Source organism: Acyrthosiphon pisum, chromosome X, assembly GCF_005508785.2.
Source record: "Acyrthosiphon pisum isolate AL4f chromosome X, pea_aphid_22Mar2018_4r6ur, whole genome shotgun sequence".
NCBI classification, from domain to species: Eukaryota; Metazoa; Arthropoda; class Insecta; order Hemiptera; family Aphididae; genus Acyrthosiphon; species Acyrthosiphon pisum.
In genome coordinates, this window is record NC_042493.1 from 104,549,924 (window position 1) to 104,567,023 (window position 17,100).

Sequence of the window (17,100 nt, forward strand, 5' to 3'; positions counted from 1 at the left end):
CAATTTGTTAAAAATAAAAACAATTTACCTGCATTTTTTTAGTGCATTATTTAAAATTTTTAGGGCATTAAAGCATTTTTTAAACGGCATTATTTAGCGTTTTATAGGGCATTACATTCCCAGCCGTAGTTATAATGAATGTACCTATATTCTTTAAAAAGAGTCATTAACATATTTACATAATATTATATTTACTATATTTACTATAATTTACTATTATATATGTTGATCCAAATTGTGATAGGTTATATAAAACAAAATAATATTATTGTTTAATAAGTATATATTATTTTTAATTAAATATTAATAATGTGGTAATTACTTACACTTTAAAAAAATATTTGATCAATCATTTTCATGTTTAGTTGGGAGAACCAACGGCGTTTTTTCACCGAGGGATTATTATTCCGAAATTCTTCACAATCGTGTTCTACCCGTGAAATTAAATAAGTCGTTTTTATGCGGTGGACATTGGAAAGCTGAGTGGAGCTATCAGTTATCATTGTGTTCTGAGACGCGTTATTCAAATTTTTGTTTTATTTTATTTTTCAGTAATCATCTCCGTTTTTATTTTATGATTAATTATTTATTTCCGGTTTAATATTATGTGTAAATATTAAAATATTGACATTTCAGCAATTATTTTTTCATTAAGCCTGAAAATTTAATTAATAAGAATTAATAGACTGTAGTAAAGACTACAAAAAAATCACAAAAAGTGTGCTAATCAAATATTTTGCAGAATTTTCATATATATAATGTATTTAATCATTGCTCCATTGATATTTTTTAAACTGTATGGCTCTATGTTATTTATAATATCATATATTATACGGCATAGGTACCATTATGCGTAAAAATTTTTAAAAATCACCCTGTAGTCACTCTTGAGTCTTGATTGTAATTTGTACTTGAAATAGGTACATGAGTCATGATATGATGAATTTTGACAAGGTATTACATAAAAAAAACACACATACACATCATTGTAAAACAAATCCCTAAAAGACTCACTCCAGTAACATTCCAAAAATAGGTTGATCTCATAAAACACAATATATAACAATACATCAATACAAAAGTCAATTGCTTGATACAAATATGAATGATACTAACTCTTAAAAATAAAAAACATAAATACATTTACCAAACCTATAATTTATTTAAAATGAAAATAGTTTTATCATAAATATATTCAACTTATTGAATGGTATAAGGATATATTATAATATACAAAATTGTCTTAATGTTCTATTGACATAATTAGAAATAATAGCTGACAAATTTTTACATCAAAATAATCAGTATTATAAAGATAATAAGTAATTGTAATTAATTATATTAATAACACTAAAAATTAAACATTAAAGGCATTTATGAAACAATACTTTGTTATGTAAACCTATTAGTTATTTGTAATGTACACATATAAAAAAAATAAATAAAGTCTGTAAAATTGTCTTAAGTTCGCCCCAACTATTGAAAAATGTGCAGAGGGTAATTATTGATTTAAAAAATAGATTTGCCCTCCCCTCCCTTAGGGAAGCCCATGAAATAAGTAAAAAGTTGTTTTTAAAAAAACATTTAGTTTTAAAATTACAATGCGTAAGCAATTTAATGTAATCTTAAAGAAAGCAAATAAAACTAATTTGAATAGTTTCAAATAAGAATAAATGTCTATATAATGTACAAGTGAAAAATTATATTAAAAATGTTCTGTTTATTATATACAAAAGCTTTATTTGAACTTAATATTTCATATTGCTTATAAATATAAAAAAAATGTTCAAAACGTACATTATTATATGGTATATAATTTGAGTAATAATATTTTATACTTGTATGCTATGTAAAATGTTGGACACAAATATTTTAAATACACTATAAAATAATTAGAAATTATAATAAATAATAAATAAATTATATGATCATGTTTAGAACTATAAACATAAACGGCTACTATCATTATTTTTAATTTACTCAGTATTTATTCAAACTATTCTATTAGACACCAAGTATATATTTATAGTAACTTTTATCAGATTTAAAATAATAATTACTGTAAGAACTTATCATTAACAGCTAGTATCTGAAATTAAATTGTACACATTTATAACAATAATGTTGTTAATACTAATAAAATTATCTGAATATAACATATTTAAACTTTTATACAATTAACAAATTTTATTGTATTATTTAAAGAAACATATAAAAAGATGTATACGAGTATTGAATAAATTAGAAAATAGGAATATATTATTATATTTATATACAGCAAAATTAACCATGAAGTGTAAAATTATATTATACAAACATAGTAAGACATTCGTGTTCCATAACATTTTAATTGTTTATAACTTATAAGAAATAGACCACACTATATAACAATTAAGAATATTTAATTATAATTAGGTGAATATCGGATACAACATGTATGGTAATTATTATATTTTTCAATATACTATTGAACTATTAATATTTAGCTCTAAATTTGGTCTTCAGACTAAGTAAATAGGTACCCACAAAAAACACTAATTTAAATTTAAACTTATCTAAATTAGGTACAAATTGCTATATTTTTTTAAAAAGTATCATCTTATCCTCTTTTCTTATTACTATAGCTGTATATTATGTACAATATTTGTATATATAATAATCAGTGTTTAAAATTATAATTTAAGTACTAAGATTCATTGATAACTAAATTTAAATAAATTATATTTAATGCGTTATAAAATGTAATATTCATAATTTAATATTGAATAATAAAGAATTTATTTAATGTACTAAAATGTGAAAAGATTAATTTATAAAAAGATTAGATGTAAAATACTGTATACCTATATCTAATTAATATTACTTTAAGGTTATCTAGCATATTTTTCAAACATTAAATTATACATTTTTTGAACTTAATATTTAAATTTAAACTCTTTTTGTGAATAATAACTAATAAGATGACAAATAGAATGAATAAATTATTTACCAACCCCAATACATTTAATTTTAAACTGGTTCATTAATATCAATATACTGTAGAAATAGTTATAAGTTTTATATACCACAAAATATATAAGGATTGAACATGTCTAACTATCCTTTCACCTCACATATCAATATATTACCACATGTCAACTTATTTATTATTTTTCAGTCTTATTAGCATATTACCTTTGTATCAGGTCTATTTGCTTTATAATATTCAATTTCTGCTGAAGTGCAACATGATCCAGTAATGTCTAACGATTTCAGGTATGGACCAGTTCTGACAGCAGTCTTCAAAAATTCATCGGTTACTTTTGGATAGTTGCGGACATATAAGGTTTCAATACTGCATCTATCAACATTATCATTCCTATTTAAAAATTGAACTCCTATTATAAAACTATTGAAATGAGTTGTAAACCAAAGCATACATTTAAGTGGAACCAAATCCAATGATTTAGATATAATATTTAATTTAAATACTTACTATTACAATATAAAATTACCTAATAAATACATTTTTTGGTTACTTTTTTTTTGTAACAGTATAATACTACTATTACTTCATGATTAAAATAAAATATATGTTATATAAATATATATAAATTTATGTTTAATTTTATTCAATATTTTATTTTTTAGTTTTATTTTCATAATAAATATCATTTAAAAAAAAGAATATTGTATAGAAATATATAAACTTAAAGTAAAATTATGAATGAGCTTTTACCTACAAATGTTTGTATTATAATTATTTATTATTAATTTAAGTTACCTTTCATGAACTCTTCTTAAGTTCACTCCACCACGTATATCAATCAAAATTTGTATGTATGGATAGTGGAATTCAAAGGTAGCAGTACAGAATCCTGCCAAACCCAAATCGGTAATTGTTGCATCTCTCTCGTGATTCATATACTCAGGGCTTTCCAAAAGAACATTTTTCAAAGTTGTTAATGTTTGAAAGCAAACAAGTTCACGATCACTTACTGGAGTAAGACGCAAATCAAGTGTCTAAAAATAATATAATTAATTAGGTAAGAAATATTTATTGGTAAATTAAATAACAGGTAAAGAAATGTACAGTATTGTTTTATTAAACCCATTAACAGCCTTTTAACTGGTAACTCATATTACTTTATTTTAAATTCATTTTTAAAAAGCACTTAATACCCAGATAATTAATAACTTATTAATAGTAAGTAATAACTAACAAATTGATACTAATATTTGGAATTTTCACAAAAATTAAAAAAAAAAATTTTTAATGAACTTGTAGGATCACCACATTTCTAGCACTTAATAAAGTCTGAGTAATTGTTATTAAAAAAATAACATCTACTTTTAGAAATTTGTTATATTTCAATTTGTATTGCTAACCTTTAAAGATTTGAATCCAGTTACAGCAGTAATACTTGCATATGGAATACAGTCCTTAAACCGTTTGCAACCTGCGAGGCTTAAGTGGAGTAAATGTTCCAGCCTGGACAATGGATACAAACAATTTGGCAAAAACCAATCGTTGTTTGTCAATATAATTCGCTATACAAGTAGAAACAATTATTATAAAAATGTTGATGCGTAATCAAAATAAATATTTCTAAAATCACTTGGTTTTAAATGTATTTAGTATACAAAAATAAAACAAATATACCTCTAGATTTGGGCAAGCAATGTTTATTTCACATAAATACGAAGTTCTGTTTGGAATATTTTCAATAGTTGTATTATCAATTGTCAGCATTTTTAATTTCCGATGCAAAATCTTTACACTTATCTACACACAAAATGTACTCATTAGTAGGTAGTAAATCAATTAAAATACTTTAAACAGAAACTGAAGAAGGATTATTCTTACTTCACCGGCATCAATAACTTGATTTGTTAACGTTAAATGGAGTAATTCTGGGCATTTTGTTTCTAATTGTTTTAAAAACTTTTGAGAAACTGAATTATCAGAGCTTGGAACATCATTACACGATATAAACAATTCAGTGGTATTCTCTTTTAAGTAGCTCAAATATACATCTTCCATAGCTTTTTCAAACTTTTCGAATCTTGGTTTTTTCCATAGAGTCCAATCATGACTAACTCTTAACAAGTTAGGGCATATCCTATGAAACCAAAGACAAAATTATTATTTAAGTTGCTTAACCTAATTTTGAAGTTTGTGCACTCACAGTGCCATTTTAGCAAGATTATCATGTGATAGATATTTAAATAAATACATGATAACATCATCTGATAAATCTTGGAAACCAACAATTTCCCTTGAGGATTCAGGACGTGATGTCGTTGTTGTAACCTGAGACTCTATAGGTTTCTTTGTTTTCACGCGCGAATATTGACATCCATCTTCTAATGGTCTCTTGCTACTGTTATCCATGTTGCGGGACGTTTAAATCGCTTACGACTTCGACAAGAGATGGGTAACCTAAATGAATTTGGACCGATCATGACATGAAAAATTATAACATAACAGGTGTATATCATACACATTTATACGTAGTTATTATGATGGTCGATGGACACCAAAAAGTGTACACATTATCACTCACCCGCTACGGTTAAGAGTTGGTGAGGTGCGCCACTCGGGTTTTAATCAAAATAATAGGTAGGTACACGAGAACAAGACCGGACACGTGTGAACCGTGAATTTGTTGTTTGCGAACTTCAATAGATCATCAGCCGACGACGAACCGTAAAATAATAATATCGAACTGGACACGTCTTACGGAACAGCGTAGGTATGTGATGATATAAATTGTATACGTACTACCTATGCAAATGATCGCGAAACTTTAGGTGCTACTCGGACTGCAGCAGGGCTCATTCCTCCATCTTCTGTATTTATTATTAAGGATAATAATATTATTTATTACTATCGAGATTCGAGATGACGATCGGACTCGACGTTTCGACTTATTGAACGCGATCATAAAATATTATAATGTCTGATGCTCGATACTTCTCGGTGACAACCACGGTTTAAGATATATCTACAACCGTGGTGACAACTTCGAGTCATTGATAATATTATTGTTATTGTAATTTTGTTGTTCAGCAGAACATGAAAACACGTAAAACGTATTCACGATAATGAAAATTATGTTTAATATCTTGTTAAGACGCACATCGTTGACCAATGACCAGGATTGTCAACACTCAACGACCATAATCATAATCATTAACCTGATAAGAACGGCTATAGATAGTATGCAAGGTGTATTGATACACCTTGATAGTATGGTTGCCCATCGACGTATGATTCTCATACGGTAGACACTTCGATCATAATATACGTATATTATGTATAAGGGTAGACACTTTTCTAGTTTCGTTGGGCAACCATACTATCTTTAATCGTGCTAAAAAGTAAATAAAGATAATATTATACCAATGATAAAATATTATAACAAATGATATGAATAATTTCAATGATTCGTGTAGGATACTTGTAAGCGGCTTACCTCAGATCCCAGTATTGCTATAGTCTGTGCCTTCAGCCCTGTGTGTAAGTTCTATAGATCTATATTATCTAGTTTACCTGTTTACAGCACAGAACAATAATTATAGGTCTTATGGTGTATTCGTTTATAAATTATAGGTCTATCGTCAATGCCCATGCGAACAACGATGTATATTATTATGTATCTCGTCGGTCGGTTTTGGTCGCCCGACACCCGATCTGGGGGTCTATTAGGTATCGAAAACTACGTATGGAAAACAAACGAGCAAAATGTACGTGATCCACCATTGTAACGTGATGTTTCAAAATTTCGTTTTCTCGAAACTCTTCGTACGAAACGTATAACGTAAATATTCGTTATCGACGTTCGTCAACCTTTGTACGAAACGAATCGATCGTATTAATTATCAAACCATTTGTTATCTTATTTATTATTTATATTATCATTTTTGTTTATTGGTTTATTGTCAATTTGCGTTTATGAATATTTAAATCCAAACATAAACCGTGTTTTTAAGTATATTACTATATTAAACAGTTCCTAAATAGTTCTATATACGATTGATATCACAATTAATTTTTTTTCGAGACTTGGAAAATTGGCTCTTGAAGAAATTGTACTCTTGGAACTTTGGAAGTCTTGGGAGTTATAGAGAAAGCTGAAATTAGAGGTGTAGGTAATCGGCCTAGGCAATATTAAAATGACCAAAATGTTATGGAAGGTTGGTTTGTGTAATAACCTATGGTATTTATAGCCCTCTTAGTTCATACCTATTTAATTACATTATACATTTATACTCATTATAATTTATTATAATTTTAGAACTATCTAACCACCAGTTTCTAGAAAAGTTTAGACTCAGTAAGGCTTCGGTTTGTGAGTTAATAGATGTACATGATTGAACCAAATAGATTATCTTCAATCCCAATTAAAATAAAAGTCAAGTCAAAATTATTTATTTCTATATTATTAATAATAATTTATTATGATAAAATGTTATGAATATTATTAGGTTTTGACAGCTTTGCGGTTCCTTGCTAGTGGCTCGTATCAACTTGATATAGGCGACAATAGATTATCAGCATTAAGTCAGCCACCTGCGAGCAGATGTTTTGCTGAAGTATCTAATGCACTGAATCAGCCGGATATCATAAAACATTATATAAGCTTACTCGATAGTTTTGAAAAATTAAATGCAGTACGCAGAAGGTAAACATATTTTTTTACTCATACCTGACTTAAATCTTTATGGTGTATAAAATAAAATAATAATTAATATACATTATATTATGTATATTATATAGGTGTACTAACAAATAATATATATTTTATATAAATTTAACCTATTATGATTTTCAAATTGCTATATTTGTTCTAAACATAAACAGATTTCTTGATAAAAAAAAAAGTATAGACTGTACACATGTTGCCATATTTCTACCTCCTTCAGAAGGATTATACCCTAATCACATATATTTGAATCGCAAGGGATACCATTAATATACATTTAGTAAGTTATTAAGGAACATTCCATAGGTAGTATGATTTATTTTTCGGTGTGCACTTTTTATTGAGTATGAGTAGAAGTGTAGAACCATAGTGGTACCTGGAACTTTAAAATTGAGTTTAATTGATAAAAATACTAATAGATTATTAGTTCAATACTCCCTAATGAAAAAAATAAACACCATTGTTCATTTTAATTATAATACATCACATCATTGCTCTGTTATTGACTAAAGATTTGTGACTCTGATGCAAAAAAAATGAATGTTAATGCTAAATATCCTGGTAGGACTAATATCTTCATATTTTTTATTAGGTAGGAATGATAATTTTTATGTTTCAAAATATAAATCTTAAATAAAAACTATAGTTAATAAATATTTTGTAAACAGAAAATAATTTTAGATCTTTTAATCATATTATTCTTGTTATTAGGTGATTCAAGATACCCAATTAGCCCTGGCTACTAGCACCATTAAGTGATCCTATTCCTGATACACCTGATTCTTTGTTTAATAAGTGATTGACTAGTAGACGGTCGACCATCGAAAGATGTAATAGGATCTTGAAAATGAGATATAGGTATTCAAAATTAAACTAAAATAAAAAAAAATACCATTTATTAGAATTGTTAAATATTAAAAATTTGTTTTATTAGATGTTTATTAAAACACAGAGTTTTGCACTATAATCCAGAACGAGTTTCAAAAATCATAGTGTCGTGTTGTATTCTTCATAATATCTGTATCAATGCATACTTGCCCATTCCTGAGGGAGAACCAGATGATCCTCTACACATTGATTTTGGTATTTATGGTGTCCTTGTTCCTGAATTAAATCCTGCAGTTGATCCTCAACTTGCTGCAGGTCGAAGACTACAACAACTTTTGATTAGATCATATCTTACTTGATAGAAAATTCTTTTTTTTTTCAATCATAATTTTAAAATTAAAATATAAAATAATTAACATTATTACAATAAACCAACATTGAAGTATAAAGCGTTTATAGTTATATGTTAATTATTATTAGTTTTAAAATCCAGGCAGTTAATTATATTTAAAATAATATTTATTCATCAATATATCTAATATGTAATAAGCATTAGCAAACACAAAGGTTTTCGACTTTTTGCCCAGTGGTGGATCCAGGGATCCAGGGATTTTCCCTGGATCCGCCACTGTTGTTGTCTTTATAGTTAAAAAATCAAAGAACAACTTAAATGATATATTAAAATTTTAAAGTTTAAAATCTAAATCACAACACAAATAATATATCCATCCAAGAAATTCACCCAGCTTAACTGAATTTGTTTTAGATTCTGAGCGGAGCAAGGAAGCTAGTGGTTTTGCAAAGGTGTTTATTTTTTTTATATTGTATACAACATTTCTATCAGATGGAATGCTTTGATTTCAACATATGTTGAATATTACCTTATCTTTTAGAAAATTGGATCAAGATGGTACTTTAGAGAGGTCATTTTTCAATTTTCTCAGTAGTTAATTAATGCCACGGGAAAAACTACCAAAAAATTACAAAAAACCGCTAAAAATAGGTTAATTATTCGTATACATTATACAGTATACACTTTATATTGAATATTACATTAATATACAACATGCAACAAGCAACATTTAATCAAAAAATAATTATGTATAGGCATTTATATTTTATGCGTAGCTGCAATAGTTTCAGCTATTAAAGCCATGGAATTTGCCTTTTTTTCTTTGGCCACAGTTTGTCTTTCCAAAAGCAGTCTTTCTCATAGTTTTTGTTTGTAATAATTAGCTTTCAGTTTTGTTCTTTCAGAACTAATTTAAATTAAGGAACGTCATGCTTCCACTGTATGGGAAAGCATATTTTTCTTTTTTACCAATTTTTTTTTTTATTTTGCTCCTAATAAAATTTATAATTTAGATATAATATAGATAGATAATAGATCTATTTACTCTAGTATAACACACAATTTGTTTTGTTGAATGCAAATTTGGTATGCTCTATATTTGTAAACACTATCTTAATTATAAAATGAATATATTATTATTTTTTCATCATAAAGAACATAACGTGACTCGGGTAACTGGACAGATGAAAAAAAATAAGATGGCAGTTTCAGTGAATTCTTCAAGACCACTGAAACAGCTAAATGTAAATTCAAAAGATAGTATTATGAGCTAAAAATATTACATTTAGTAACCACTTATAATATTAATTTACCAAAAAATTAATTTAAATAACTAACAATTTTGAAAATTCTTCAACGTTATCTCTTTCAACTACTGTTTGGTTACTGTCATCTGCATATTCATTTTGGCTGTCCATATTATCGGTTGTATTTTCAGAAAAACTTAAGGATAATTATAATCAATGGACAAAGTATATACACAGTTTACTTACCTAAACTACTCAAAATATAGATTACAGGGTGTAACAGTAAGACCTGATAGATGAAATAACTTTTGTTCTAATCAATACTTCAAAAAAAATTTTCTTCTATATAATTTATAGTAACTTGCACACATATAAAATTATTTTTATTTTTGAATACTAAAAAATTCAAAATAACCAATTTGTATTTCTGATTATAAGAACAATTTTGAAGGTAAAAACATTGATCTAAGTCAAGTAGTTTATTTTTTAGAATTTTTTTTAATATCAATATTTTTTCAGTAAATTAATTTAGAACGTCATAACTTTTTTCAAATTTTTATTTTTGGTAATTTCTTGACATGAGTACATTTCTTTAATTATTTACTTATCATATAATTTTCACAATTTTTGTCATATGTTTAAATAACAATTTATTTTTTGTCAGGTTTGTTCTTCCTGTCACACCCTTTATACGACCAAATTGTAATATAAATGTTATTATTTATACTTTAATTGTTATTGTTTCAAAACAAATAAGTAACAAAAACCATATAATATTATATATTGTATAATTATATATACCTATTATAAACAAACTACATTTGTTAGAAAAATTATTTCAGTTAAGACAATCTTTTACAATACTTACTCATTTTTTTTCTATGATACTTACTAATAGCGAATATAGGTTAAAATACTATTTAATACTACAAGTTATTCTTAATAATGGTTAAAACTTAATTTTGTATCAACTATCAAGAATAACTATACCCAGAATCTAGACATTTCAGATGACGGATTTTAAACCATAACAATATTTATATTTGTTTAAAATCTCGGACAGTACATTGTACAACCACAGAATAAATTACATAATTATTACAATTATTTAAAATAAACGTTTCCAAATTATTAAAACGAAAATTACGTTTTTGCACAGAAATATTATAAATTTACAAAACCGATATTCCGATATTTTTATATTATATAAATAATGCTAATATAGATAGGTATCAATATAATACCCATGTAGAAGTTTTAGGAACAATTTCATTTTGTCTGGTTTTGCTATTTCCGTTTTGACCAACATTTCTAAAACTTGATGGAATCGCGTTTTCTTTGAATTCTGGTCTTATCCTTGAGGTATATTCATATTCTTTATATAGTTAAGAGGCACCGTTGACAATTATAGAATTATAATATGATGTTATTACTATTTAGACATTAGTTAATCATTAGTTAAATTAAAGTTAGATACTTACTTTATACCCATTTAAATCATTCCACCCTGAATATGATTGATGTATACAGATTTATATAGATTTTATTGATCAAAATGTTGTCCACAAATAAATGTTAGTTTTGTAATATTACCATTAATTTTTGAAACAATTTGTATCCATTCGTTCTGGAGGTTATTACAGTTTGGAAATGTAGACAAAGAAATCTTTTTGTCTTTACTTGACTTATTGTAATTTACACAATTCACAACACAGCAGACATTTACCATTTTAATGATTAAATACAAATTCTTAAACGTAAATAATATTAAATTAAAATGAATTTGTTATGTTTAAAAATAAAAAGAGAGTAATCAAACTTATTTTACAAATTTTTTTGTTCCTACTTCCTAGATAGGTTTGTTGCATAACCAACTTAGATTAGTCAGTTAATAAGTTTCCCCTCCCCACACATTTATTTAAGGGATCGTCATAAGTATACATATATATAATATATATATATTTTAATTCCTATAATATTGATCACTAAGTGGTAAGGACAAGAATACCACTACAGATATAACTGTATTCACTACTTTGTTAGTATAAAATAAATTGCAAGAACGTCATATAAAGTATAACTCTACATTTAGCCACCAATAACATGATTTTTACTAGAATTTTCCATTTTCAAAGCAAAATAGTTATATTTTTTTTTTATAAGACACCTAGAGGTACTATTGCAATAACCTAGTATATTTAAGCAATGAGATACCATTTAATTATTTATTATGTGTTTTTAATTAAATTCTTGGGTCATTTGAAAGATAGTCAAGGCAAGAATGTATTTAAATTTTTTATTATTTTGCTAAGGAAACATAAGAAACATTTTCTTCTACAGTCTTAGTAACAATTAAATATTTGAAATCAGTGTTTAAATAATTTTAATTTTAATTTTGATATAAGAAAATAAACATTTTTAATAAGTATTTTAAAATTAAACTTGAGCATTGTAAAATATAAACTATAATATAATAATTTTTATGGTTATCACTACAATTATTTTTGAGTTAAAAAAAATTGTTTTTAAAAATAGAATAATATACTGATGATTGTTATACAAACTTAAAATCTTATTTTTATGATGACACAAGTTAGTATTATTCTGTCTTCAAGGTCTCGATGGCAGTGAACAGTCTAAAAACTTGACGACCTCCAGTAGTTCCAACTCAACTAGCGGGTTGATGGTGAACTCAGCTGCTATTTCAGTTGGATTTTTAGAATAATAATGTTTGTACGCAAAGTACATACAAACATAACTCAACACTTGCGAGGATATCGACTTGAAGTGAATTTTGATTTCTTCCTTTTCCGCATACTGACCGGGTCTACTCAACATGGCTCTGATTGTGCCCGACATCAAGGCATGCTCCCGCTTGATGATAAATTCTTGCCCGTCGTTCGAGATCAGCTTGATGTACTGAGAGTTGGGACCATCGCAATTGCCATACTTATCCTCGCTTCCTTTAACCATTGTTTTTTGTTTAATACTTTTGACGTTGATCCAAATACAAACTTTTGTGGAATCGATGTGAAATATTCCAACCAGTAATGAGAACAATTGTATTATTGTTGATGGCAATATCAATGGAGGCTGGATCTGGGTTCTGGAGAGTTTTCACTTTTCTGGGCTAACCCTCTGCCTCTCACGTTTTACACTGGTTCAGGTGCTATAGATAAAGGTTTGGTAAAATAATTATTAGTAAATCAATTGAAAATACAGTATCTAATCAATAGTAATTACTAACTTTTATAAATTGTTTAAGCTCTCCCATATTAGCTACTTATGAGGACGCAATACAGATATTTGTTGTCTGTCTTACAAGTGCATAATACAGCAAAAATGTACACTCAGAAGATCACGTTTAACTCAGTTAGTGTTAAAATTAGAGTGAATCGACATATTATGAAACTTGATGGTAAGAACATTATCTGTGTTATGTGGGTTTTTTAACATAATTCATTTTTAAGTGAGCTATGAGCATTTTTAATTTACTTTATATTATATAATCATAACTTACAATAACTTACAAATGTACTTACCAACAAGTTTCATCAGAGGTCGATTCACTCTAATTTTTAAACTAACGGAGCTAAACACGTTCTCCTGAGAGTAAACTTGCGATTTTATGCACTTGTAGGACGAAACAACAAATTGATGTGTAGCGTCCTCTTAACCCATTACCACAGACATATTATTATGCTTAGTATATAAAGTTATATAATTCAGACACTAGGTACTAGCTTAAATTTTGATTTGGGTACATCATAGGTACGCAAAAAACATATCAAAACTTGTTGAAATACGTATGTATAAAAACTTCTTACCTTTAGATAAACATTCTTTCACTTGTTGATATTTGTATGTTGAAAAACGAAAAATCACAAAATATAACCGATACAATTTTCAATTCAAAAGACAAAGGGGAACGAAGTACGTCGTAACCTTAAATCATCTAGAATCTAGATTTTAGATGGAGCAATGTCCGGATATTTGAAGCACAATATATTATCTAATACTATAAAATGAAGATCAGCTGACTACGAGAACAGCTGACTCAGGGCGACCCATGGAACGGAAAACGCCGGCTATGATGAAACCGTGGCGTAAAAAAAGAATCACCGCTCCGTATCTACAGTCCGCCCGACCAGTTCCCGACGATTCCTTGACGCGTCCAATCGCGTACCTTCGCCGCGGCGGCGGCGGTCGGTTGGTTTTCAAATGCTTTGTACGCCGTTTTCTCCAGCGTCGGTCGTTTTATTGTTTTTTTTGTTTTTCTCGATTCGTTTCGTCTTTTCAATCTCCGTCTGTGCTCTATTTGTTAAGTTTATTTCTTTTAAAACCCGTGGATATGCGGTTTGTACGCAAATTCGGTTTGTACAATTTAAAAAATTCGCGTTCACGAAATGTAGGTAGGTCTTCGTTCCAACGCACAAGTGCCCAATTTTGTTTTTGATTCAATAAATATTGCATTATTGTTTGGTCCTTAATAACGTTGGTATATTGCTTAACGTAAACCCAATTTTGCGGTTTGATTTAAATAAATGTATTGTTCAAACATACATTATAATAATGTAATCATAATAATAACGGTCAGATCATTGAATAAATTACAATTAAGTTTAAACAGTGTGTAGATACATCAAATTATATACGATTACATCAATGTATATCGAATATATTGGTTTACGTCGCTCCGTTAATACACAGCGTCACAGCTTAAGTAATAAAGTTTCGACCATAAACAGCAACACAAATCGTGGCGTAGTAGGTTAGGCGTAGGTTCCACAAACGTAGATTGCTAGGTAGGTTCGAATCCGTCGTACGCTCCTCCGGGCGGCGACTGCTCCGCGCACTAGAATAGCATGGCCGCCCATAATCTCGAAATTTTTTGCATTTTTTTTTCGATTTTTTTCACGGTTTTTTTATATTAATTTCATATATTAATTATATATACACTACAGGTGAGGTTAATATATTGTGTATCTATATTCTATATGTTATTAATTTTATTAGGAACTAGTTGATCCCGTGCACTTCGTTTCCCGTTAAATGTTCCAACTCCATATGACTCAAACTTTGATCAATTCGTTTTTAATATTCGGTGTATGGTGTTCAAAATCTATCTTAACTTTTCTGTTGCCTGGTAATGACGTAGTAAATAATAAAATAATAACTGTTTTACGTGAGTTTTTTTATGTAAGTTGATCATCTCCGGTTTTCCTCTTTTTGAGCATATATATCGTGATATTATATGTTTAATAATAAATTGTTGATTAATATTATTATTATTTTTTTTGTTTTCTTTTAGGCATATTCAACTATTTTTTTTAATGATTACAAATTCAAGAAAGATTGGTGATTTATTTTTTCTAAAAAAATGAATTGTTACTGTTATTTTGTTGCTATGGCAATTATAAATTATAATTTGACCTTTAATTGGCCACTCTTTATTTTTCTTTTATAAACCAATGAATTTACACTTCTGACTCCCTGGTGATCGTTAAAAAATACCTAGGCCATTTTTGACTTCAGACTGATACTTATGAGCTCAAACTGAATATCTATGTTGAATTTCAAGAAAATCTGAGTAGTAGTTTTCAAGAAACTGCGTTATTTGAGAAATGGCCACTTTTTTTTATTATATAGATTATAATTGCACATTCCTTAAAATGTCCATTGTTATATTATATTATATTATACAGTTTGTATTTTTCGTAAATTATTTCGTATGTTGAGTACGGTAAAGCCCAATTAAGAATAAAATAATTGAGCATAGAATATTTTATGCGATATTTCCACATTCACGTGGCCGAAATTTTGTAATTTATTATTTTCACGTATTATTTTGATATCAGATGCGAGCCGTGAGCTGAGCCCAGCTTTTTCGGCAATGTTATCGATTAATAAATTAGTTACGGAGCAATAAAGTTCCGACGTTTTAAACATTTAAAATTGGGAGAAAATATAAGATAATAAATTAAGATACAATTCCAAAATTATTATAAAAATAATATCAGTATTCGATCACCCATGCTCTCTAGTATTCCTGACTTATAAACGATGCAGTTTTTAATTCATACCATGTTTTGATTTTATTATTTTCATACTACTATTATTATTATTATTATTATTATTATTACCTATCAAACAGATTTATGAAATGTGACTATTTCATAGACTATGAAAGAATATTTGTTAAGTTATATTTTGAATTATTAAGATTATTTAAATAAATATTTTTGAATAATATTATAATATAGCTTAAAATGGAAAATGGCAACGTTGCAGAGTTTTTTATGCTCAATCGTGTAGGTTCTCTTTTGTATTCCGATTTCCTTTGATACCCCGACAATTTGGCTCAATCGTATCGCTAAAAAGGTGTTTTATGCTCAATCGTGTCTCAGTCGTTGTGTGATAGTGTTTTCACTTATAGCCGTTCGCAGTTGGGTCTGCAATCCACAGAAGGTGGATTGCCTACCTGATTTACTGTTGCACATTGTCTGGAAGTATACGAAGTCGGATTGCCTACCTATGTGGCTTACTTAAAAGTTAATCGATTTTTACTTGCTAGACACTCCAACATGGTTTTCGAATTAACACTTTTTACATAAGAAAAAGCACCAGACATGCGACGGAACATACTACTCTATCCGCCGCAGGCGGATTGCTAATTTTTTTTTCATCTTAGACGGGTGATGACTGACTTGCTAGACACTCTAACATGCAGGTTTTCGAATTTAAATTTTTTTACACATACAAAAAAGCACCGGACATACGCTGGGGGATGGTATCATTGAATTGTCGATTTTCATGGGCCATGGCAGATTTCTAGGCACTGAAACTGGACTTTTAAACTTTCCCTCCTTCGAAACGAGACCGCCATAGAGCCAGGCCTTATCACACAATCTCCTTCTATATAAGTGTGGAATTTATAATTCGACTGTGTCTCCAAAATCAGTACTCACTTACAACTAACACGGGG

At 28.0% G+C, this 17,100-nt stretch overlaps 1 protein-coding gene and 1 pseudogene across 2 annotated transcripts; both read right to left on the reverse strand.

Annotated features, from left to right (window-relative positions):
- Positions 1 to 2,988: 2,988 nt before the first annotated feature.
- LOC100569196 lies at positions 2,989 to 6,049 on the reverse strand. 2 transcript variants are annotated; one of them, XM_008187640.3, is made up of 7 exons: positions 5,547 to 6,049; positions 5,169 to 5,422; positions 4,847 to 5,102; positions 4,643 to 4,765; positions 4,369 to 4,530; positions 3,764 to 4,002; positions 2,989 to 3,340 (listed from the first exon to the last, which is right to left on the reverse strand). In XM_008187640.3, exons 2-7 carry the CDS (start codon positions 5,372 to 5,374, stop codon positions 3,163 to 3,165), a joined length of 1,164 nt encoding a protein of 387 aa, XP_008185862.1. In that variant the 5' UTR covers positions 5,375 to 5,422; positions 5,547 to 6,049; the 3' UTR covers positions 2,989 to 3,162. The 2 variants fall into 2 exon arrangements, with proteins under 2 accessions (XP_008185862.1, XP_003246404.1); XM_003246356.4 differs by having other exon boundaries at positions 2,989 to 3,358.
- A 6,676-nt stretch (positions 6,050 to 12,725) lies between these two features.
- Positions 12,726 to 13,142, reverse strand: LOC100162524 (annotated as a pseudogene).
- Between the last annotated feature and the right edge of the window lie 3,958 nt (positions 13,143 to 17,100).